Here is a 26,546-nt window from a genome sequence, read left to right as displayed (position 1 = left end):
ATAACGCTAAGGATGCCTCGCCTCCACCTTGGGGGTGCACAGGAGTGGACACCTCACAGGGAAAGCCAGGATAGGTTCCACAGCGGTATTCGTACAGGCGCCTTGAGACCCTTGCGGGTGAGTAGTGAGCTATACAAGTATCAATTTACATTTACATAGCGGGGAAAAATATATCCTACTAAAATGAATGTGTCAATTTATACTGTCATGTTGACAGCTATGCAGAATTTTTCCAAGCAGTTTGGTGAACTAAGCAGAAATATTTGTGTCATGCTCACTACTTCCCTTCCAGGAACATTGTATGCCGTGATTGTATCATAATCATAGAGCAAACTGGGTGTCTGGACCCATATTCTGTAGCACCTACCGAGATTACAACCAATCACGTCAGTGTAGACATATTCTATTGCCTGCAATGTATAGTAGTAATCTTGGATTGGTTGGCGATTGTTTGTGGGAGGATTGGCCAAAGGTTTTGGGGAAAGCTATTCATAGGTTGCGATGGCTCGGAGTCTGTACTCTGGCTTTGTATTGGATGGGGAAACCCTGACAACAGCCTCTCAAAAGTGCTTCCTAAGGATATGCGATTGTGCACATCATGGGCACCAGTTACATTTGCAATGCAGCTGTTCGAGCTCTTGGCCTCCTCCGACCCAGCTGACTCTCGTAGCCAGGTAGGAAGGCAAGGGAAGAATGTATCTTGTTTCCAGGAATCATACCCTCTTGCTTCATTTTAAATCTTGACCGACCTCCGATGTCCCCTTGCCCCCCAAACTCCATTGGTAATCTGTGCCCCCGCCCATCACCGCAGGATCTGTATTTAAAGCAGAAGGTAGCTTTTTGTATCACACGTCCTTCCTGTGGATGTATAAACAGGTGACTAGTTTAGTCTTGTGATCAGACGCCCACAGTAACAGCATCCACTGTTTAAACGTGGCTTGAAAATAAACAACACGCGCATGCATAGAATTTCCATGTATTAAGCTGCCTAGGAAAACGTGTGAATTTTCTGTTTGTGACTCGCTGCAATTTGTTTCTCAGTGAGCGCGAACGACCAGAATAATTTCGCTGATTGCTGAACACCGTGGAATCTCACTGAGTTTTTAGGTAACTCTGAGGAATTCCACGGAGTAAAACTCTGCAAGTTCTGCCCACCCCAAAAAGGTGGCAAATCAAGGAAAACCATGCAGGATAGGCAAGCATGCCATAGAGTTGTTTACTTGTTGTTTGAGGTGCTTTGGATATTTGAATTACACAGCTAATTTGATGAACATCACTACCTTGTCTCTACTTTCTTGCAACGCTGTGTTCTCCTCTAACATAAATGTGGGCATTGCTGCATATCAAAAATGAACATTATACATGGATCACAGGGAATCTGCCAGGCATAAAAGGGTCATGCCTGGTCGTCACTGATGGCTGTAACCAAGAATAAGATGATTTTACTTAGTGGCACTGAAAAAAGTAGTTAGTGTTGCTGTTAATACACCTGGCATTAGCAACAGAAGCCATGCCTGGTATATGGTCGGGGCTTAAATATATAACACTGATAGACAACATTTCTGGAAATAATTTTGATTACACAAGACACAATCAACACCGGAAAACATTTAAGTGTGAATACATATCCAAGTAATACTTTCTTGCTATAGATGCTGACTTTCTCCTCCTGATCATAGCATGCATACTTAAGATCAATTCTGTCCATCATTTTATCTTACCTGAAGGGCCCTGGTTTTCACAGCAATAACTGCATTTAGAGGAATGAGTAAAACCATTACAGCAACACCAGCCAGGACTGAAGCGTCTAAAGTCTAGACAGAAATGTTTTTAACGTGTTAGGCGTTTGTAGATTTACATGTATACATTGAGTTAAACTGAAAAACGAATTAGGCTTATATACTCATAAAAATGTTTTATAGCACTAATTCCAAAGATGCATATCACATAGAGTGCTGGAAGTCCAATTGAAAATAGAATTTAGAAACTTTGGGCATAGGAGAGACTTTGAAGCACATGCCACATTCTTTACAAACCAATAAATGTTTGTATACTACATTTTTTTACCAGTGCTTGGACAGTCAATAGAAATGTTATATATGTAAAATCAAATAGGAGCAAGAGCTAGATTACTTGAATGTAATTCTTACATTTGGCTATTAGAGGAATCGTCAATTAAATGTTTACTATCACCTGTCTATCAATGTAATTCATAATTGTGCATCAGTGTATATCAAATCAATGTAACCTGGACACAGGAATGAATTACTATGCAACCTTCAACATCAACCTAGTAATGCCTAGCCCAAAGTGAGGAACATAAAGAGTTCACTATGAAGCATGGAAAAGCATATATAAAATAAACTAGTTAAAACACGAGAAATGTCGGCATTGCGAAAACTCGAATGCTGAAAGATGTAGAAAGTGAAAACTCTACATTGACAGGCTTAGGTGATAAATGGGAAAAAATGGCATCAGAAATCCACGCAGAGAATGACAATTGTAAATTGGGCAAAGGAGGGAAAACTATACCCCTCCATAAACCTCCAACACTTACAAAAATAATGAGAAATAATGTTCAGTTAATGTCAAGGAAATAACTGTGTAAGATGCTTGGAGAGTATCTCGGATACTTACATTAATGTTCTTAATAATGATCTAATGCAATGTTTGACTCAGGAATTGAATGTATGAGGACCATATAAAATTGGGGGTGGAGAAACTGTAGTCCAAAATGCTATTTGATGAGTCTATGCCTAAGTAGAAGTTGCCAAGAATTAAAGGAATAAGGGTGGAATATAAAGCATATTTGGTCAATACTTTCCAAGAAGGAACTCATATAGATGGTGTTGCTTTGTGGAGCGGTGGCGGGTCCGAGATTGAAATGGTAATTGTCACCCACAACAGGGTCACGAGAAGGTGAATGTAAAGGAGGGGTGATTGTTGAATGCAAAAGCCAATCCCCCACATCTGCTTTCAGAGCAGTCTTGTTGAATGACACGGGAGCTTGAGGTTAACATATCTGTGAGAATGAGCTCAGGGTGAAGAGGAAGCAGCATTTGGAGGAGGAGAAGTAGGTACAGGCTCAGTGAAAAAACCCAAAGGCATTATCATTAAAAGTAAGGGGGAATCACAGTTTGGTGGAGCAGGATGTAGGAATCTGGCTCTGTATATACTATACCAAAGTAACGTATAGTGTGCACAGAGTCCAGTGGAACCACAAAGGTAGGCAGAGGTAAAAGTAGATAGCCCCTTACTCTCTATTTGTGGGAGTGTGGGCGAGCAGTAAGGCTTTATCAGAGCGTAGTGTTAAGCATTTGTTGTACACAATCAGCAAATGATTGTCACACACTCAGACTGAACTCAGACCAATTTTGTTTGTATATTCTCTAGAACTAAGCAAGCCTGGCACAGATAAGTGATTTATTCTTTGCAGTAATAATAAAGTTTGAATTGCAATTGTATATATACTTTGGTTTGGTTACAGTAGAATTACTAGTAATGCAATGCTTTGAAATATTGTACGTATACGTTGTATTGGCTTTTCAATAGGATGTCAAGTAGATTACTTTACAGATTACTTTTCTTACACAGTGTAGTATACCTGGATACTGCACTGGTACATTTCCTGTAAACAGGTAAGTAAAAGCGTTTTGGTTATTTGGTTAGTTTTAGAGACTTTTATAGATTTTCCAACTCCTCACTTAGGGGGTCATTAGCATACCCCCGGAAATCGGGACTGCCTGTAATCCTTGCGGTGGTCCCGCACCCACAATTAGGATGTGGCCACCACACTGGCGGGCGCATCGCGCATTTCTACCATTGCGGTTGGCGGTGCTGAAAGCACCGCCTGCCGCATTGCCACAAAGGCAAGTTATGCCTGTTTAATGCACAACGTGACAGGCACTGCGTGGTGCCTGCCACGTTGTACATTGAAATGCACCCCCCAGAATGCCTGGGGCCCGCAACGGGCCCCTGCAAGAAAACTCTGCATGCCTTTGAAAGGCATGTTTCTGCCCCCATTGTAATATGGCTGGCAGTGTCTAACAGACACCGCCACGATATTGATACCTTTCCGCCCGATCGAATGTCTTTCCGTCCGCCGCGGACCCCCCAGCCATCATAATATGGCGGGCGGGGGGGTCTTTGCTGTATGGATGGCGGGTGGATCGCCGCCACCGGGCCAGTGGTGACTATCACCGGCCCAGTGGGGCGATCCGCCCGCCATCCTAATGGGCCCTTAGTGTTTCATAGAAAAACAGTCAATGTTATCCTATGAGAGAAAATAGTGCTATCGGTTCAGAGGTAAGTACTTTGTTGGGGGAAGTTAGGTTTCTGGGGTTAAACTCAGGAGTCCCCCAGGGTCAAGGATGCACTCCTGTTACAGCCTCAGCGGCACTAGGGTGGCCGGCTGCAGAGTGCTAAGGCCCAATGTTATCCAATGAGGGACAGGGGGCCTCTGGTTGGTGGCTGCTCACAAGCAGGCCACAAGGTTGTGGGAGCAAAGCTCCTGGACTTAAGCTCAGGGCAAATGGGGGTTCAAGATAGCACCAAAAGTACACCCTCAGTTACACTAGGGCGGCCGGGTGCAGGATGTTGGTTTGTCGTCAGGGCCCTGTTTTTTTCAATGGGGAGTCTCCAGTTTGCAAACACACTGCAGGATCCTGGACGAAGGTCTTCTGGGTGCGGCCACCACTTGGAGAGGTAAGTTAGGATGCTGGGGGTCGGCTAGACACAGTCGGTTGGGCAACCCAAGGCTGTGGAGCATCAGGTGCAGGGGTGTCTTATAGGGTCAGATCTTTTTACCAGCTACTGGTCGGGGTTAGTGGGACATTCCGGATTGAGGCTGCAGGCATCGGCTGGAGGCTTGAGGCAGGTCAGGGATCTCAGGTCAGGATCACAGGGGAGACCTCCTCATCAGGTTGGGCCACTCCAACTCGGGCCCTGGGCTTTGGGTGCAGAGTGATGCATACTCACTGATTTTGCAGGAGCTGGAGTCTGTTGGTGAAAAAATCTGGTTTTCATGGGAGACAAAGTCTTTTCTTTGGAAGGCAGGGCAGGTCATCCATGTTCTTGAGTTTGCTGGCGGCAGGACACACTGGAGTTTCGCTTCTGTAGGTTCAAGGTGGGGACAGGCCGGTAGGGCTGGGGCCAAGTCAGTGGCCATCCTCCTCTTCTTAGTTTTGGCATGGCTGTTCGGTCCTTCTTCTTCTTTTCTTCTTATGGTTTCTTGTCTGAGGATGCAAGGTTCAGGGGTCCCCCTAAATACTAGATTAAGGGGTGTTACAGGTAAGTAAATGTTTTGGACCAATGGGTCCCTTCCTTGGGGTGGGTACACCCCCAATTATGCCACCCTCCAGTGGGTGGGGGGCATATGCCTCACTCTGGTTGGCTGGGTCCCCCCCATCTGCAAGATGTCGGGGACTGAGAGCTGTGCTTCACCTCACCTCCCCCACCTGAGGGGGGAGTTGGCAGAGATGGGCACACCTCCCTTCCTCACTTGGTTTTCCTGCTGATTATCCCGCCCAAAGTCGGGTTCAGAACCGGTGGGGATCAGTTGCTGGAGGCAGCAAAAGGCCTGGGGAAGTTCGCAAAGGTGGCAAGACTTTGAAGCTTCTCCTTCGTGGACCCTGCCCATCCTGAGGGAGAAGGCTTGGCACCTCGTCCCAGGATGTGCATTGTTTCAGGCCCCCGAGAGCAGCAGGCTCTCGACCCAGGGGTCCAGATACATGTCTAGTGATGGCAGCTGAAAGCAGCCACTCAGCCTGAACACAAGTGGTAGGTCGTTTTTCAGAGGGCATCTCTAAGATGCCCTCTGTGTGCATTTTTCATTAAATCCCACACTGGCATCAGGGTGGGTTTAATGTGCTGAGAAGTTTGATACCAAACTTCTCAGTTATCAGTGCAGCCATGAAGGTACTGTTGAGTTGGTTATGACAAACTCCCAGCACCATATACTCTTAATGGCAGCACTGCACTTACAATGTCTAAGAATTGACTCAGACACTGTATGGGTACAGGGCTCATGCACCTGTGCCTTCACCGCTGGTATAGTGCACCGAGCTAGAGGGGTGACTGATCTATGCCAGGTCTGTGGATTGTAGGCATGGAATGCAGGGATGTGTGCCATGTCAACTCTTCACTTTGTTCTGTATTAAAACCCACAGCCTACAAAGGCAGTGTGTGAGTGTAAAGGTACAGGGCCTTCAAGGGTGGCACAATAAGTGCTGCAGCTCTTAGAGTCCTTCCCTGGTCCCAGTGCCCTGGGTACCCGTGGTACCATTTACCAGGGGCTGACCTGTGGCCAGAGGGTACCAATTGGGTTTGGTCTTCAATGCAGTTTTAGGGAAAGAATATAGGCCCTGGGTACCTGATTGGCAGGAGGCAAGGACACACTCAGTCAAAGTACATCAGCAGTTCAGCAAAAAGTAGGGGCAACCATGCAGAAAGAGGCCACGTTATGGTAAACCAGAAAACTCCTGATCCACCCACACTATTTACCATTGGGTATGAGTCACTTGGCTGTTAAGTCACAATGGCTGTCATCCTGTCTTCTTTAATTATGGCAGCTGTCACACACTTTCTCTACCTTACCTAGGAATGCTATGAAAATCATGGTGGGCAGAGTAGGAAAATAGGAAAATACACAATATCACAGAACACAGGTAGAAAAGTCAGAGTCAATGATTATTTGTTGTTTCAAGAAAAAAGCTCCTGTTTGTCAGTTTTTTTCTTACAAACAAAGAACTTTGCTTAAAGAGCATAACAAACGCAGTTCCTGGTTGGCAATGTCCAGTGCCTTAAGAGGAGCCATTGCTCTACTCAACGCAAAGGTATTCTCACCTGCCTGGTGGTGATCTATAGATTTAGTTAGTAGTAGTTTGCCGGGTGGAGAGAAGAAACCAAGCTTCCAGTCACCCAGCTGGCTGGCTGCCTGCCTTCAAGGTTTAAATGTCCCCTTAATGTCTAGTATGGTGCATTTGAAAGAAGGTGGGGAAGGGTGGGGGACTTAGGAAATCGAAGCCTGGACACTTACAACACAAATGACAAGAAGACATGCTTGTATGAGTTGGAGCAAGGCTAGTAAGAGTAGCCCTATGAGGGCAAAGTGGAATTGCTGCTTGGTGCTTGGGGTTTAACTGCTATGGGCAGTTTGGTGTGCCATGGCTGTGTGGTAATTTAGGGTGGGATGAAGATGCTGGTAAGTGTCTGAGGCGTCTATATCTTCCAGTCTAGTCGACTAAATCTCGAAATAAGAGGGTACTGTGGCTGCTGGTCAGATTGCGTCGATATTCTGATTGGAGAATCCAGGCTCAGACTGCATGGAAAAGAAGGGCAGGTATTGGTGAGAGCATTTCATAGATCAACCAAAGGTGAAGGCCAGTAGGATCTTGGATGTGAATTCTTGTCTCACACTGGAGAAAGCTAATCCCACTCCAGAACATATAACTGCCTTAATTGCACATGTGGTTTCAATTTGAGATTCAGAAAAGGGGGCTAAGCAGGTACAGCCTGATGCAGGTGTCGCACAATTGCAACAGCGTCGACCCTGCTGCGCTTGAAAAGGGTCACAATAATATCCAACTCATTCACAACACTGTGGCTAGACTAAAGGTAAACATGGCAATATTACAGCCTCCTGTAGCGTAACATGCACAGCTGTCAATTAGGAAGCAGATACATTTCAATCCAATGATGGCTTTATTTAAGGCACCAGCTGGAAATGCTACTAGTTCTATGGCACCCACGTTTAAATACTAAATTCCTCTCACCCTGTATCCACTCCCAAAAACTGATCCTTTCTCCTCGACACAACGATGACTACAAGGGGCAAGAGAACATTCTTGAGGATGGGAGGGTGGCAAGGTGTGGAACAATATAAAAACCTGCCTTTTTTGTATTGTAGGTGCTTTGTCAGAGCCATGACGTTTTGGCAACAAACCCTTTATGAATACAATCTGACAAATAACATTACATAAACATTAATTACTTTAACAGCCTGATTGAATGAGGAGATTTAATAGCATGATATACAACGTTTTCAACAGTACTGCGTATAAGAACTTATACAAAATATATGGTATATATTTCTAAATAATATTTTGAATATATCAGATGAAACAGTGAAACAAATAACTTTAGAAACAACGTACTGACCTGCCAGAGAAAGTATAAGGCTAAGCAGATCTGAAGTGGAGCAGACCAAAGCATATTAAGGAATGTAGTTAAATCCATGAACCTCTGGGCATCCACAGACATTAGGTTGACCACTTCACCCACAGTAGAGGAACGTTTCGCTGAGTTTGTGATCACCAGTGCCTGCAAGTTGAAACCAGTAAATGGTTTAAATACACGTACACCATTATATTTCACTATCACACATATGTGAGTATTAAACTTCTAAAATACGTACATCGAATATTGAAAAATAATCAAAACAGCAATATGTTTCGAGCAACAAGTCAAATTGAAAAAATACATTTCTGAAGTCAAATGGATATTGACGGGGCTTAGCATAACACTAGTTGACTATTCGGACAAACATGGCAAATTTAAGTCCAAATCGATGTCAATTGGTACAGATTACAAAGCATCCCTTTCCTGCTTCCTACGATTTTCATTTTAATCTCTAAAGGTAATTCTGTATCCAACCACGAGATGGCAGGAGAATGCAATGAATATTATTTCATGACAACTCAATACTGCCGCGAATGGAACGAAACCTGCGTTTTAAGAGAGGTTTAAATGTTTATAACAGAGCATCGAAAGCACACCTTGGTAATGCCAAGTAGGCCTCAGTGCAAATATACTGACAAGCACTGGAAATATATCTGGCCAATTATTGAATATGTCATGTTGTCATTGATGGGGTTAGGTATACAATAAATCACCATACATGCACTCTGTAACTCACATTTACACTCATGCATCCCACTGACTCATTCTTGCATTCCCTCGCTGACAAAGCTGCAATTAAACAAACACAAACTCAACAACACATGCAAAATACATTAAAACAATACAAGTAGAAAAAAAAGGAAAACATGCTGTCGCATAAATATGGCAGACATATCCTTGCAATAACAAAACTAAACATAGCAGAGGGTATTCATATTTCAAATGCATTGAATATAGTCTGTTTTTCTTTTAAAGTTTAATCATGGGCACCACATTTAAAACCAACGTTTTGGCCGTTTGGGAATGGTAAAACATTGATATAGGTCACAACATTCCATAATGGACGTCTGGTTTAGAGGAAGTGGCCACATCAGATGCAGCATACTTCATTAAAATAAACAGCAAGCAAGCAGCCTTTTAAAACTGCCTGGAGAGCTGTTGCATCCTCTTAGGAAACACTGAAATAAATGGAGAAGCAAAGAAATGAAAGGGAACAACAAAACCAACTCTGAAACTGAAGCTCACAAATTTTCAGATGGATGTACACATGTGATCAGAAAATGCCATTCTTCACAAGGCTGATGTGGACTAAACCATCACCCCATGTAGTTCGCTATCATAGATGGAAGCACAATGTAAATGACACTCAGACAGACCAATGGCAGAAAAGAGTGGGCTTCTATTCCCTCTATGTATCTATATGGATATTTATGTATTTACATAAGGATGCATGTATTATTAAATAATTTTGTGTTACAAAATCCTGCCAGGTAGCTAAGATGAGATTCCAGCAAGAGATATTAGAGTGCAAATCTTTTCTAGGGTTTATCAGAGGCAGTAACCAACACTAAAGTCATTCCCTACAAAGGTAATCTGTGACAATTCATGTAACAAAATACCTATATGATGACTATAATACAGCAAACTAACAATTCGCCCTTACATGCCTATTGACATTAACATATGGTTTTAACAATTAATATGTCAGGCCTACAGCCTTTATCTTAACTTTTCATAAAAACAATCAGGCATGCAGCCTTTTTAATTATTTGCCATTGTCACCAAAACCAACTCAAGCCCATTTTACTGAACGCAAGCTTTCTACAAGGCAACCATCCGCTAACAGTCATTAAGTACAAAGGTATACAAAATTACTCTTCGCAAAGCAAAATAGTATATCTCGTAAGAGACTCTAACAAGGAGTATTGTATTGCATTGTGTAGGGAAGTGCCCCTTTGTGCATGGTAGCCCCCCACTTTTTGCCTAATGTTGATGTACTTTGACTGAGTGTGCCCTGGGTTACTGCCAACCAGGTACGCAGGGCCTATGTTCTTTCCTCTAACTGTACCGATGCAAGACGCAATTGGCAACTCGATGGCAACCTGTGGGCCCCTTGTTAAAGGTATCACAGGTACCAAGGGCACTGTGACCCGGAAGGCCTCTTGGGGCTGCAGCACTTATTGTGCAACCGTTAGAGGCACTGTGCCATTACATACACACACTGCCCTTGCAGGCTGTGTGCCGACACGACACACATCCCTGTGTGGCATGCCTACAATCCACTGCCCTGACATAGATAAGTAACCCCTCTAGCTAAGTGCACTATTCCAGTGGTCAGGGTACAGGGGCATGAGCCCTGTACCCCTACAGTGTCTAAGTCAATTCTTAGACATTGTAAGTGCAGTGATGCCATAAAGAGTATATGGTCTAGGAATTTGTTATTTTGAACCTCACCGCACAATAATAGCTGCACTGAAAACTGAGAAGTCTGGTATCAAACTTCTCAGCCTATTAAACCCACACTGATGCCAGTGTGGGATTTAATGAAAAATGCATTCAGAGGGCATCGTAGAGATACCCCCTGCAAAACCACCTAAGTCTAGTGTCCTGGCTGAGTGTCTCCTCGCCAGCTGCCACCACCAGACATATCTCTGGACCCCTGGCTCTAGAGTTTGACGCTCATGGCGTCCTAAAACTAAGCACATCTTGGGACGAGGTGCCAAGCCCCCCCATCCCTCAGGAGGGGCAGGGTCCACGAAGGGAAAGCTTCAAAGGGTTGCCGCCTTTGTGAGCTACCCCACCCATTTGGTGCTGCCAGCAACTGGCCTCCACCGGTTCTGACCCCCACTTTGGCCGATAGAATCGGCTGGAAAACCAAGTTACGAGGAGAGGAGTGCCGTACTTTGCCAACCCCACCCTTCAGGTGGGGGAGGGGATGTGAAGCACAATTTTCAGACCCCTCCATCTTGCAGATGGGGAGACCCAGAAAACCAGAGTGAGGCTTATGCCACCCTCCCACTGGAGGGTGCTATAATAGGGAGTGTACCGACCCCAAGGAATGGACCCATTTGTCTGGACCTTTACCTACCTGTTACACCCCTAAATTTACTATTTAGGGGGCAACCTTGATCCTTGCTTCCTTAGACAAGAAGAAACAAGAAGAAGAAAGACCGAAAAGCCGTGCTGAAGTAGAAGAGGAGGATGCCAACTGACTTGGCCCCAGCCCCATCGGCCTGACCCGACCTCGATAGACGACAGCTAATTCCCGGTGTGTCCTGCACCCAGCAGCCCTAAGAACCCAGAGGACATGCCGTGCCTTCCCTAGCTAGACTTTGTCTCTCATGAGCATGGGATTTGCACACCAGTGGCTCAGGCCAAATCCGCAAGTTTGACCACTCTGCACCCGACCCCTACGGCCCGAGTTTGAGTGGCCCAACACCACAAGGTGGTCTCCCCAGCGATCCTGACCTTGGATCTGGTGATCTGTGACCTGCCTCAAGTTTCCAACTGATGCCTGCATCCCCTTTCTGGAGAATACATCGACTGCGACTGGAGCTGGTAAAAAGAAAAACTATGTCAAAAGACACCCCTGCACCCGACTTACCACTGCCTTGGGAGGCCCAATCGATGGTGTCCCAGCACCTGCAGGCATCCCCAACTAACCTCTGAACAGTTGGTCATCTCAAAAAGATCTGTGTCCTGAGCCTACAGTGTTTGTTGCAACTAGAGAATCCCCATTGGCACCAACAGGGCACTCAACATCAAAACAGCACCCTGCACCCGGACGGCCCTGTGCCGCTGTGGGTGCACCTTGTGTGCTAAATCGGATGTGGCGTTTGTAATGACAAACTCCAAGCACCATATACTCTTAATGGCAGCACTGTACTTACAATGTCTAAGAATGGACTTAGAGACTGCAGGGGTACAGGGCGTATGCACCTGTAACCCCACCCCTGGTATAGTGCATCCAGCTAGAGGGGTGACTGACCTATGCCAGGGCAGTGGGTACTAGGCATGGCACACAGGTATGTGTGCCATGTCGACTCTTTACTTTTTTCTGCACAAAGACACAGAGCCTGCAAAGGCAGTGTGTGAGTGTGAAGGTACAGGACCTCTAAGGGTGGCACAATAAGTGCTGCAGCGCTTAGAGGCCTTTTCTGGTCATAGTGCCCTGGGTACCTTTGGTACCATTTACCAGGGGCTGACCTGTGGCCAGAGATGCCAATTGGTTTTAGGCTTCAATGCAATTTTAGGGAAAGAGCATAGGCCCTGGTACCCGGTTAGCAGCAGCCCAGACACACTTATTCAAAGCACAAAAGTGGGGGCAACCATTCAGAGAGAGGGCACTTTCTCACACTGTGACATAATTTCTTGCCTGAGTGTGTACAATAGATGCTTAACACTACCCTCTGATAAAGTCTTACTGCTCACCCCCACTATCACAAACAGAGAGTAAGGTATTATCTAGTTTTACCTCTACCTACCATTGGGGTTCCACTGGACTCTGTGCACACTATACCTTCCTTAGGTATCGGATATACAGAGCCAGCTCTTGCGATGCATCAAGGGTCAAGGCCCTCACAATTTGAGAATTCGCAACTAATTGCAAGTTCTCAAATTGCGATTGCATTTAAGGAATCGCTTTTTGAGATTCCTTAAATGCAATGCAAGAACCACTTTGAAGTACTAGGGTGCGCAAATTACCATGAAGTTGAACTTCATGGTAATTTGCTAAAACTTTGAAAATTGCACTAAAGTACATTTTTCAAAGTTCCATTTTACACACACATGCCCTTAGAGCATGTGTGTGTACAAGATGTACTCATATGCAGATTTCAGGGGTGCAACAGGGTGTCCTTTTGACACCCTGGCACCCTTGAAATTGCATTCGCAATTTGCGATTCTCTAATTGAGAATCACAAATTGAGAATGTCTTCCCGTTGATTCCTATGGCCTCTAGACCTATAGGAATGAATGGGGAGGTATTCTTTAATTGTGACTCGCAATTTATGAGTCGCAATTAAGGAATGTTTAGAAATCGCTATTTTTTAAGCAATTTTTACATGCATAGGCTTTTGCGATTTCTTAATTACGATTCCTTAAAAATCGCAATTAGGAAATCGCAAAAGCCAACATTGATGCATGTGCCTGCATAATAATAATCCATCCTTAAAGTCTTAGGGGCAGATTTATGAGGCCCTTGCGCCTCTTTGCGCCGCAATTGTGTCACTTAATTCGACGCAACGGCGGCGCAAACAATGCGCCCTATTTACAAAGTGACGCATCTAGGAGATGCGTCACGTTGGAAAGCCCTGCGCCATAAGGAGGCGTTCCTGCGCAGGGGGGGGGGCGTTCCTGCGCAGGAACGCCTCCTAAAAGTGGCTGAGTGAAATCTATGAGATTTCACTCAGTCACTTTCTACGTCAATTCCTTACGCCTGCTTGAAGCAGGCGTACGGGTGACGCACCATGCATTGTAGGGGAGGCCCCTGTGCATTGCAGGAGTCATGTCGGACTTGCGACATGACTCCAGCAATGCGCCGCCGTACGCCGAAAGATGCGTCATGCATCTTCCCTGCCTTGCACCATGGTGCGCGGCATTGTAAATGCGGCGCACCATGGGTGGCGGAGCTGTGGCGCACTGTGGTGCACATTAACTGGCGCATCCCTGGGTATGCGCCAGTTAACATAAATCTGCCCCCTAGTGTCTTTAATGCATGCTTTCACAATAATTAGTCCAGACCTTTGTAATAACATTTCATAATAAACAGATCAAAACTAAAAAATCTGGCACATTTTCCAATGCACCGATTAAACCATCAGCATTGGCCAACTATTTAAGTCCACATAAACTGGCAACCATCACACATGCAGTTACAAAATTGCAAATATGTAGAAATTACAGCTTGCAAAAGAATATACAACTCCTCCAAACAGGGTCTAACAAGAATCATCCCAGAGAAAACCTCCAGGGTTTGTCAGAGTCGGTGGCCGATGCATTTTCACAATAAATACATCAATCGTAGTGCCTTTATCAGAACATGGTATACTAAACAGATCAGACCTATAGCCATGTACATTGGCTTTCAAGATCATCAACTCAGTCCTGCTAAAGCCCATAAATTCAGCCCAATAAAATTTTGTACTCAGAGGAATCAACATGTGGGTGGAGCAAAAGCCCTCTCTCAGTAGGACTCTGAAAGCTCTTTCATCACGTAAGGAAAGTGACAAGTGAACTCCTAAACGAGACTTAAAAATCCATGTAGATTAGTGCACTTTAGGTCTATCATACAAAAAAAAACTTCACTCTTAAGTATAAAGTTAATGGCTGTACTCATCCCAACAGTGCTGCAGCCAGAGCAAAAACACAGCAATTTATCAAGTTATTTAAGACACTCTAATAGCATTAAAATGGCTTGTGTGTTCACCAGGAAGTAAAAGCTTAGTCATCTGGTTAAATAAGCGGAATGATCACCGCTGAGTGGGGTTCAGTACTTTTTTAGTGCAAGCACACATCTTCTGACCAATCAAAACCTGTACTCCTCTCTATCAAGGTGTGGGTGGAGCAAAAGTCACTCTCTTGGTAGTGCTTCTTAAAGCCTTTTTTACATAATGTCTGGCGCCAACTGTGCTGTCAAGCGAGACCTAAACACAGGAACGTTTTGATGAGGCTAGTTTCTATTGGGAATAGATCTCATAATAGTAACAATATTATTGCACTTGTAGTCACCGGATGTATGACGGTACCACGCGTACTTTTACAACCCGTACCATTACAACGCTACTTTTACCACGCAAGTTGTTACAACGACTTGCGTGGAGGGGCGCTGGATAGTACATTTTTTAATTTACTATTCCAACTCCAGTCCCCGTGGACTCTAGGGAAAGGAGTTGGATAGTAAATTAAACTATTTACTATCCTGGAGCGCCCCCCAGCGCAAGTCGTGGTAACGACTGGCGTGGTAAAAGTAGCGTGGTAACGGTACCGCGTTGTAAAAAATGCGTGGTCACCGTTGTATATCGTAGTCACCACAAGTTTGAGCTATTTGCATTTTAAATGACAATGCCATTTTTTTTTGTGTGTTGGGTTTCAAAACATAAATAAAAGGCATTGTCATTTACATTACTACCACTTGTTAGATTGTAAATATTAGAGGAAGAAACCGGCCTGCGAAGTCTTCAAAGTAGTGATAAATAGTGCAGTGAAGAAGATGTGTAAGTGTTGTAAATTACACAGCCACAAAGTATGAAGTGAGAGTTACATATGATCTGAGCTATAAATAATAACGAAGCGCTCAACCACCTTTTGCTCTGTGATTACAATGTTGTGGCTCAGGAGGAAGAGTGGGAGGGGGTCTATTTCCTGCCCTCACCATGATTTGAGTGTGCAGCGTTGTTTTGCGTAATGTCATTACTATCTTTGGCCTAAAAAAAAATTCCAGCTGTAGTAGGGCCCTGGCTTCACCTCCTGCTGCAGGGCGGCTGTGCTTTACGGCAGGCATAGAGGGTGGGAGGGATGGTCTCGGCTGCAGCTCTGGCCTCGTACACTGCCCCTGCTATTACTAGTGGGCGCGAGGCACTGAGGGGGTGGTGGAATTGGTATGGGTGGTGGTGGTGGTATTGGTGGTATTGCTGGTAATGGTGGTATTGGTGGTGGTATTGTAATTGGTGGTGGTATTGTTGGCGGTGGTACAGGTATTGGTAGGGATACTATTGTTGGTGGTGGCATGGGTGGCATTGGTGGTGGTATTTTTATTGGTGGTGGTATTGTTGGTTGTGGTACTGGTATTGATGGTTGTTTTGATGGTGGTGGTATTGGTATTGGTGGTGATATTGGTATTGGTGGTTGTGGTGTTGGTATTGGTGGTGGTATTGGTGGTGGCATTGGAGGTGGTGGAATTGGTGGTGGTAGTATTGGTGGTGGTTGTATTGTTGGTGGTGGTATTGGTATTAGTGGTGGTATTTGTATTGGTGGTGGTATTGGTAGTGGTATTGGTGGTGGTGGTGGTACTGGTATTGGTGGTGGTGTTGGTGGTTGTGGTGTTGATGGTGGTATTGGTATTGGTGGTGGTATTGGTGGTGGTGGTATTGATGGTGGCATTGGCGGCATTGGATTTGGTGCTTGTGGGGGTATTGGTGGTATTAGTGGAATTGGTGGTGGTAGTGGTATTGGTGTTGGTGGTATTGGAGGTGGTGGTGGTGGTGGTGGTGGTATTGGTGGTGGTGGTATTAGTGTGGTGGTGGTATTGGTGGTCTTTTTATTGGTCGTGGTGGTATTGGTAGTGTTGGTATTGGTGGTTGTATTGGTGGTGGTTGTATTGGTGTTGGCGGTGGTGGTATTGGTGGTGGTAGTGGTATTGGTGGTGGTAGTGTTGGTATTGGTGGTGGTATTGAGATTAGTGCTATTGGTGGTGGTGGTGTGGGAGGTGGTGGTATTGGTAGTATTGGTAGTGGTATTATTGGCATTGGTGGTGGTATTGTTAGTGGTGGTATTGGTGGTGGCATTGGTAGTGGTGGTATTGGTGGTGGTATTGTTATCGGTGGTGGTATTGTATGGGTGTGGTACTGGTATTGGTAGTGATAGTATTGTTGGTGGCATTGGTGGTATTGGTTGTGGTGGTATTGGAGGTGGTTATTGTTATTGGTGGAGGTATTGTTGTTGGTAGTACTGGTATTGATTTTTACAAAAGTGCCCGCGAAATTGCCACTTTTGTAAAAATGCCGCGATTTTTACAAAAGTGCCTACGAAATTGGAAGGTGTTTGGGCACTGAAGGAGACACCGTTGACATAGGATTATTGCTAATTTCTCCACACTGGAATACAAGTCCATTGTAGCTCTGTAAAAGAACATATGCATCCATTTCTAAGCAAGCAGCTAGAAGGTCTGGCAAGGCGTTAGAATATGACATAAGCCGCATTCATTTATAATAATCATCGTTGGTGATTCTAAATTGTCCAAACAGGCAATTAGACAGGCTTTCTCCCCTCTAGAATGAGGCTAATGGTTCCTCACACTGATTGAGATGTTAGCTTTGTCTTGTGCTAAATACAGACCCGCGCAATGGCCAATGGAGCATGTGCGCGAAGTGCATGCAAGGATTAAATGGTCTTCCTGTCCCATGTGGGCAGCTGGAGATGCACAGATGCTCCCGTTGATCCTTCTTCCAAGACATACATCTCACTTCAGCTGATACGTCGCCTCACTCATCCCTTGGCTGCGAACACATTACCTCACTCACCTCCCATGTAAAACTCCCTCCAGACATTACTTTGTAAGCTGAGACAATGATCACACAAGCGTGAACATCCACTTGTACTAAAACTGACCTTCCTGCCACATGTTTAGTTAGCGAGAGAATTATGGGATACCTTCCTCACGGAGGAAGACTGATATATGCCTAGTAGAGGAATTAAATTGTTCTGATGGTAACAGTTTACAGCAATTAGGACAGCATGCCATTTTACAATTTTTTTGTTTTGTTAGTTTTATATAGCGAAAACTCCACCAGGAGGTATCAGAGCACTTTACATGAGCACCAGTTTTGTTACAGATGGACATATTCATTTTTTGTTAGGCACAGGGAGATTAAGTGATTTGCCCAGAATCACAGGATATTGAGCGTCCCTGCCGGGACTCGAATCTGGTTCCCCAGCTTGGAGGTCAACCACACTAGCCGTTAGGCCACATCCTCCTACACGCTGTGTAGATAGAAAAAAATGTGTCAAATGTTATTATAGTCATACGATGCAGGGCGGTCCGCCTACCTACCAGGGTGCTGTAGGTGGTAACTGGCGCATCAGTGTATTCAGGAGATGACTACTTGCCATCTTTAGAGCTCTGTGCCTGCTTGGTGGAGATCTCAGTGCCTTCAGAGGAGTAACAGTGGCTCCTCGGAAAAGCACTATATGTTTGCTGAGCAACACCATGTTTCATTTGGCCTCTAAGCAAATTTTTGTGTTTTTCAAAAAGAAATACCCAAATTGGAAGTTTGTATTTGAAAAGCTAAAAACGAATTGCCCTGGCACTATGAGAGTTTCCTCTGATGGTGTGGGGGCTATTTTAATTTTTTTCCGTTCAGGAATGCTAGACTTTTCCTGGTGGTTCTGAAAAGACAAAATGGTATGTCAGGGCGGCTGCCCAAATAGGGCACACCCTCTGTGGTCCATGAGGCTGTCTAAGGTTTCCATTGGCAGAACCAGCAGTTGATGCGCTGGCAGAAAAATGGCTTTTCGCCTGACTCATAGCAGAGTGGGCAGACCCTCAGTCAGACCCTCCAGGATTTCACGATTTCGCGTTTTGCCGCAAAATCGGCACTTTTGTAAAAATGCCACAATTTTTACAAAAGTGCCTACGAGAGATGTCCAATTTAGATAATCTTTCTGACACATTTTGCTCCGGTTAACAATAAAAGTTTGGGAATTTTGTGTCTTTCAGCCTGCCTGCAGTTTACAAATCTTTACCACTGCAAGACCCTGTCTCCCCCCTCCCTTCTAAAGTTAAAAAGGGTTTCTTCCCTCAAACATGTTTGCGTATTACTTTTCCTGCTTTCTTGTTCCATGTGGTTGCCTCTAGTTTTATCTAGTAGGACAGTGGCCAGTTCCTCTCTCTAATATAATTATGCATTTTTGTCATATTCCACAGTTCTGTCTTGCCCTGTCTAAGTAGCATTGTTGGTGGATTTTAGTTCATCTGCCCCCTCTCATGCCTTTTACAATTAAAGTTGACAATTTGGTCTCTGTATTTTCTTTTAGTTTATTCTATTTGATTGATAAGATGATTTAACCGCTACCGCGCTACCGCGTTTTCCCGCTGTGCGCTGATTTTTAAAAATCGCGCTGTTTATGACAAAGCCAGCTCGTCATCCGCGTAGCGCAGGTACCGTCCATGACGAGCTGGCTTTGTCATTAGCATCGATGGGGTTAAAACAAATGAAGGATAGGATTCTCTGAGAATCCCTTTGTATTATGCAACCCGGAAGGCTCAAGATCTATTCCAGTGATTTGGGATTGTTTCTCTGGTTTTGCGCCCTTCTATTTGGGGTACGATCATTGTCATAAGCAGAGTGATGGATGCATTTTTTGTGATGAAGGGGGGTGGTAGTGTGTATTTATGCAGTTCAGCCTTGTGAGCTTGGCAGAATAGACAACCCTTCATTTGCCTCAGTCAGCCCTCTGTTTGCAAACTTCCACACTCGCATTGGTGATCTGCCTTCCCGCATCATCATGTCACGGGCCAGAGCTGCCGACTTATCAACTGGGGAACCAGGTTGGAATACCACTTCCCATGGGATGCTACCAGCCCATCTTTTATGGGCTTCTCAGAATCTATACTAAAGCAAATGGAGGATTGCATTATCAAGTGATAACAGCCTTCACCTATGGGCTGCTTCCTCTGTTCCATATCCCAGTTTGCCTATTACAAAGCAGAATACTCTGCTAAAATAGTTTCCATTGATTTAAGGCTGAGAATGAATGATTATGAGTAAAATAAAGTGCCGCAAAAATCCCGCTAAATTTGCTAATCCATGCCGCTACATCCTGGGGTCTGATTGGTGGTGGTGGTATTGGTATTGGTGGTTGTGGTGTTGTTATTGGTGTAGGTATTGGTGGTGGTAGTATTGGTGGTGGTGGTATTGGCGGTGGTGGTATTGGTTGCAGTATTGGTGGTGGTATTGTTATTGGTAGTGGTTTTGTTGGTGGTGGTACTGGTATTGGTGGTGGTGGTGGTATTGGTGGTGGTATCAGTGGTTGTGGTGTTAGTATTGGTGGTGGTATTGGTACTGGTGGTATTGGAATTGATGGTATTGGTATTGCTGGTATTGGTGGTGGTATTGGTGGCACTGATATTGTTGTTTGTGGTGGTGGTGGTGGTATTGGTATTAGTCAATCGGTGGTGGTAGTGGTATTGGTGTTGGTGGTATTGTAGTTGGTGGTGGTTTTGGTGGTGGTGGTATTGGTGGTATTGCTGATGGTTTTGGTGGTATTGGTATTGGTGGTGGTATTGTTATTGGTGGTGTTATTGTTGGTGGTTGTACTGGTATTGGTGGTGGTATTGGTATGGGAGGTTGTGGTCTTGGTATTGGTGCTAGCGGTATTGATGGTGGTCATATTGGTATTGCTGGTGGTGGTATTGGTGGTGGTATTGGTGTTGACGGTGGTGGTGGTATTGGTATTGGTGGTGCTGGTGGTAATGGTGGTGGTAGTGTTGGTATTGGTGGTGGAGGTATTCGTAGTGGTGGTGGTATTGGTATTAATGCTATTGGTGGTGGTGGTATCGGAGGTGGTGGTATTGGTGGTGGTAGTATTGGTGGTGGTTGTATTGGTATTGGTGGTGGTGATGGTATTGGTGGTGGTATTGGTGTTTGTATTGGTGATGATATTGGTGGTGGTGGTACTGGTATTGGTGGTGGTGGTGGTGGTGGTATTGGTATTGCTGGTGTTGGTGGTGGTTGTATTGGTGGTGGTATGGCAGGCATTGGAATTGGTGGTGGTGATGTTTGTGGTGGTATTGGTGGTGGTATTGGTGTTGGTGGTATTGGAAGTGGTGGTGGTTTTAGTGCTGGTGGTGAAGGGGCTGGTGGTATTTGTGGTGGTATTGGTGTGGTGGTGGTATTGGTGGTGGTGGTGGTATTAGTGCTGGTATTGGTAGTATTGGTGGTGGTTGTGGTATTGGTGGTGATATTGGTGGTGGTGGTGAAGGTATTGGTGGTTGTATTGGTGGTGGTATTGGTGGCGGTATTAGTGGTGGTGGTATTGGTATTGTGGTATAATGTTATTGGTGGTAGTGGTATTGGTGGTACTGGTGATGGTATTGGTGGTATTTGTGGTGTTGGTGGTGTTTGTGGTAGTGGTGGTATTGATGGTAGTGGTGGTGGTATTGGTGGGGGTATTGGTGGTGGTATTTGTTGTGCTAGTATTGGTGGTGGTGGTATTAGTGGTATAATTGGTATTGGTGATGTTAGTATTAGTGGTGGTGGTATCGGTGGTGGTGGTGGTAGTATTGGTGGTGTTTTTTGTGGTGGTGGTATTGGTGGTGGTGTTTGTGGATGTGGTGGTATTGATGGGGGTGGTGGTATTGGTGGTATTCGTGGTGGTGGAGGTGGTGGTGGTGGGATTGGTGGTGGTGGGATTGTTGGTGGTGGTACTATTGGTGGTATTGGTGGTGGTGGATGTGGTGGTATTGGTGGTGGTGGCATTGTAGTGGTATTGGTGGTGGTATTGTTAATGGCGGTTGTGGTGTTGGTATTGGTATTGGTGGTGGTGATATTGGTTGTGGTGGTATTGGTGTTGGTGGTGGTGGTATTGGAATTGGTGGTGGTAATGTTAATAATGGTGATATTGGTGTGTAGGTGGTGGTGGTGGTATTGGGATTAGTGATATTGATGGTGGTGGTATTGGAGGTGGTGGTATTGGTGGTGGTAGTATTGGTGGTGGTGGCATTGGTGGCATTGATTGTATTGGTATTGTTATTGGTGGTGGTATTGTTGGTGGTGGTACTTGTATTGGTGGTGGTATTGGTGGTGGTATTGGTGGTTGTGGTGTTGGTATTGGTGTTGGTATTGGTGGTGGTGGTATATGTGGTGGTATTGGTGGTTGTGGTGTTGGTGGTGGTATTGGTATTGCTGGTATTGGTTGTGGTATGGGTGGCATTGGAATCGGTGGTGGTGGTGTTTGTGGTGGTATAGGTGGGGGTGGTATTGGTGGTATTAGTGGAATTGGTAGTGGTATTGCATTTCTGTTTCTATGCCTTCCTCAAAGTCTCAGTTGCCTGTGAGACACCTTTCCTACCTTTGCTATTCAATGGCTTCAGGTTTCTAGGACTATACCCTCTACTCTGTTCCGTATCTCTTTTTATATTTGTCCCTTCAAGACTGTTGTCTTCCTTTATGTATGATGTCAGAGATAGAAAACAGTGTCACTACCTTTTTAAAGCGCAAATGCTTTTTTTTATACTATTAAGAAAATATTTTTATAATTACTAATATTTTATGAAGTTCGTTTTTTTCAGCCAGATAGAGGATTCCGTCCTGGGTTTGGTATATGCTTTACCACAAAAATAACTTGATTTTCTGGGCTTTGGCTTTTGCATTGTTTAATATTTCTCCAAAATAGAGACTCACCAGCCTGGTGTTGGAAATTAATGGAATGAGGGAGATACATGAGAAATTGCAGTTTTTGTTCCACCGTCCTAATGAGATATATCAAACAGGCTCATAGTCGACAACAATATTAATATCCACTGAACAAGAATATATTTAATGCCCCAACGTTACACACTAGAATTGGGTAATAAAATACTATCAATTGTTAAGCATGCTGTTCTTGGCAGGAGGGCAACATTTGTTTTGTTGTTTTATTATAAAGGAGGGCACATCATTTATTACATTTAGGCTCTTTTCTTTTCTTTTAAATAAATAGAAGACTATCCATCATACTACAAATGCAGTTATTATGTGTACATTGAGCATCCTCTTGGAACTTATTGTATGTTAGACCTTTTTTAAACGTCTAAATACTTTTCACTTACAAGCACCCTCTTACTTTTTAAGTGCCGGTTCCCCGCCACATTGAAGAAATGCAGTGCTAGGACGCAGGCTATTAGTTTTGAGTTCTGTCCAATCAGTTGTTTGGTGGGCAGAGCCTGTTAGAGCTCTGAGCAAGTAAATCTGTTTGGCCGAATAGCCGCAAAGTGGCCGCACGCAGTGGGCATGCCACCAGCGAGACAAAGGCAAGCACGTCCCGATCCGCGACGAGCACCAGTGCCCTTGGCCGTGATAATCTAGGTAATTTACTCTCCTCAGAATATCTGAAATCTTGTCAACTTTTAGTATCTTATTGTGGCCATGTGTGGGATCCATCCTCGATTGTGGACCACCTAGTTTGCATAAAGTGCAAAGGCGAGTTTGGTCCCTTAATAGAGGCATCCTGTGATAGCAACCAGGCACATAGGTCCCAAAACAATTCACTATCAGGTGGGCTCAATAATACCCGCTCTCTTAGTAAACATACACTGGAGGTATATGATTTAATAGAGGAACTACAGTTAGAACTTTTGTTTATAATGGAATCATGGCTTAAACAATGGTGTAACATAGCCTCCGTGGTCCCTAGAGGCAATACAATACTAAGACAAGTTACGTAAGATATGCATGAGTTTGGTCTTGCTATCATCTTCAGTGATATATTTCTATAAGGCACTTTCCATTTAAAATGTTTAAAAAGTGCCAAAAGCATAGGCTTTTGCTTTAAGATCAGCCCATTTCAGTCCTTTGCAGGTGGCCTAATATATCAGCCCACCAGCCCCAGGATCTACCTTTCTAGCTTCCCTGGGAGAAGCATTGACACCTCTTCTACTGTGCTTTGTTAATTTCACCCTTCTTGGTAACTTTAACTATCACTTTGAAACCAGCAGCAATTCTGACGTATCAAATGTATTCAAAATTGTAAACATCATTGGTCTGAATCAATTAGTCAGATCTTTGATGCATACCGAAGATCACACCTTGGATGGCATTTGCTTTAATCACCCTAACCTGGAAGTTGGAGCTCCCAGTCCACAGCTCTGGTTCAACCATTGTTTGATCCTCTTTATTATTCCCATCAGTCCTAGAAATTTCCCCCTACCCACCACAACCACATACATGCACTTGCGTCATAAACATGGCCAGACGATGAGTGACCTGTGTTTAAGCCAACGTCTTACTTCCTCTGCTCCTACTCCTATGGGGAATTTAGTTGAAGACCTCTTCTCTTTTAATAATTGGATTAGAAACAAAGGTACTTACTTAGCCCCCATTGTATCTGCTAGGAATTGCAGAAATTCTCCCTCAGCCCCCTGGTTATCTCCAATGGTAGCAAAGCAACAGCTGATCTGTAAACAGGCTGAACGTAAATGGCGGCAAGTTTATAATTATAAGGGCCTGGCTCATTTTAAAACTGTGCAAAAAGCATATCATGTCCAGATTGAGGCAGCAAAGAATTCAGATTTCACCACACAGATCGAAAAAGCACAATTTGATTCAAGCACTATTTTTAAAATCTCAAAATCTTTGTTGCAACCAAAGGCTTTAGTCAGAGACATCCCTCCATCTCAAATTCTTTGTGATCAGATGTCCTCCTTTTTTATATGAAAATAGGGCCACTCAAAGGAGTGTTTCAACCACAATACCGTCTTCAGTAAGGGCTTCACCAGATATCTCTTCAAAGGGGAGGATCAGAGACTTAGCAACCTTTCAGGAGATTACATTCGCACAGTCATGACAGGCCACCCTCTCCAGCAAATCGGGCTCCCGATTTGATCCCTGCCCCCCAATCATCCATTCATAAAGTAGTTGATATTGTGAATCCTTTTATAAATAATATCATAAACACCTCTTTGTCAATGGATGAGGTCTCCTCTGATTGGAAGTTAGCAGCTCTGAAACCTTTACAAAATAAAATCTTTAGCATACCCTGCCAATTGTCCAATCTAAGCCCTATCTCACGGCCAATTAACATTCTTCCAGGCTAAGCACTCTACACCAGCACCACCTAAAAACTCCTAAGGAAACTGCAGAACATCCAGAATGCCTCCGCCAGACTCATCCTGAACATCCTCCACTGCAGCCAGATCACTGGCTACCTGAGAGACCTTTACTGGCTACCTATCAACAACACAATTACCTTCAAGCTCAACACGCACTCCTACAAAGCCCTCTACAAACGCCGGACCTGTATATCTCAATCACCGCCTCTCCTTCTACACTCCAACCAGAAATCTCCACTCCACCATGCTGCCCTTGGCCACAATCCCATGGATCTGCAAGACCACGGCTGGAGGAAGATCTTTCTCCTACCACGTTGTGAAGACCTGGAACTTCCTGCCTCTTAATCTCAGGCAAGCAACGTCACTGCCTCAATTCATCTCATCTGCAGATCCACCCTCACCCCTCCACTCAGCGCCTTGAGACCCTATCAGGTGAGTAGTCGCGCTTTACAAGAAACCTGATTGATTGACTGGTGTTGATCTTACTCGCTCTATCCACTGCATTCAATATTTCACATATGGTGTTGATTCTACTCGCTCTATCCGCTGCATTTGATGCCGTCGCATGTGCTATACTCCTTAGATGAATCCAGGATTATGGCATTTCCCACAAAGCCTTAGCCTAGATAAAACCTTTTTAAACTGGTTGTAGACATGTAGTCACTTTGGGACCATGCACTTAACAGAAAACTATTAACATCTGGAGTTCCCCAGGGATCGTCTCTTAACCCTACAAATTGCAAAATGTACATGACCCCTCAAATGTCTCTGACAACCTCTTTTGAAATTGCCACTACATTGTATGCCAATGACACGCAGTTGATCCTTTCGCTTGATAAAGGTTCCTTAGGCAGAGAACTTAGCTTTCAAAACTATCTAAAATGCATCACTGATAAAACAAATATTCCTTTATTCAGAAAGTCCAATATCTTTTCACCAATCCAATGGTGGCCTAAATCTGTGCCTCCACCTCCTGCCACAGTAGAAGTTGCTCGAAACCTGGGAGTTACATTTGACACTACTCTTTCCTTCCATCCACAAGCCATGGCAGTAACAGGATAGGAAGGTTTTTGATCAGTTAGAACCGAGTGCACAGCCCGTATGTACGCACATCAGTGTAAAATTCTTAATTATTGTCAGTGGCTTAAAGTCCAAATCCAAATGGATTCCCACACTACCGGGTGGCAATGCAATAGACATGTTTCACAAACGGGTGATAGAGGACTTGGATAAACTGAACAGTCATCGAAAGGACAGGATGTTCAAATACAAGGACAATCTAACCCATGGGGAAAGACATGCACTGACCACACTGATGAAGGATAATACCATAACTATCAGGGAAGCAGACAAAGGGGGCAACGTAGTGATAATGGATCGTGTTGACTATCACTATGAAATCTCCCAACAATTACAGGATGAGTCTTGCTACGAACATCTTACACATAACCCCATAGGTCCTTTAACTCTGAAAATCAACTCACTATTGCTTAAATGGAAACAATCTGGGCTACTGAACGAGGAAGAATTTCTTTACCTTAAGGTGTTTAGACCAACTTACCCGTGGCTATATACACTTCCTAAAGTCCACAAACAACTCCCATTTCCACCTGGGAGACCAATCGTTTCTGGCATTGGGGGCCCCACTGAAAGATTAGCGGAATACGTGGACCTTTTCTTGGGTCCCCTGGTCAGAAACCTACCCTCTTACATACAGGACAGCAAACATATTCTAAGCACTCTAGCTGACATCCAATGGCAAGAGGGATCTCTACTTGTCACGTTGGATGTTGTCTCACTGTATACCAGTATTAATCTAGATCTAGGCATACAGACAGTGAAC

The 26,546-nt window shown here is 44.4% G+C and overlaps 1 protein-coding gene across 2 annotated transcripts in view; it reads right to left on the bottom strand.

The window, feature by feature from the left end:
- ABCC3 (ATP binding cassette subfamily C member 3) overlaps positions 1 to 26,546 on the bottom strand; it is a 708,094-nt gene that overhangs the window by 288,110 nt on the left and 393,438 nt on the right. For both annotated transcript variants that reach the window (XM_078654774.1, XM_078654775.1), the window contains exons 10-11: positions 8,158 to 8,319; positions 1,722 to 1,814 (exon numbers count right to left, since the gene is read on the bottom strand). In XM_078654774.1, coding sequence (XP_078510900.1) covers positions 1,722 to 1,814; positions 8,158 to 8,319 — 255 coding nt within the window. The remainder of the gene's footprint in view (positions 1 to 1,721; positions 1,815 to 8,157; positions 8,320 to 26,546) is intronic.

The sequence above is a fragment of the Lissotriton helveticus genome, chromosome 7 (genome assembly GCF_964261635.1).
Source record: "Lissotriton helveticus chromosome 7, aLisHel1.1, whole genome shotgun sequence".
Taxonomy (NCBI): Eukaryota; Metazoa; Chordata; class Amphibia; order Caudata; family Salamandridae; genus Lissotriton; species Lissotriton helveticus.
This window is presented reverse-complemented; position numbering and strand designations above follow the sequence as displayed.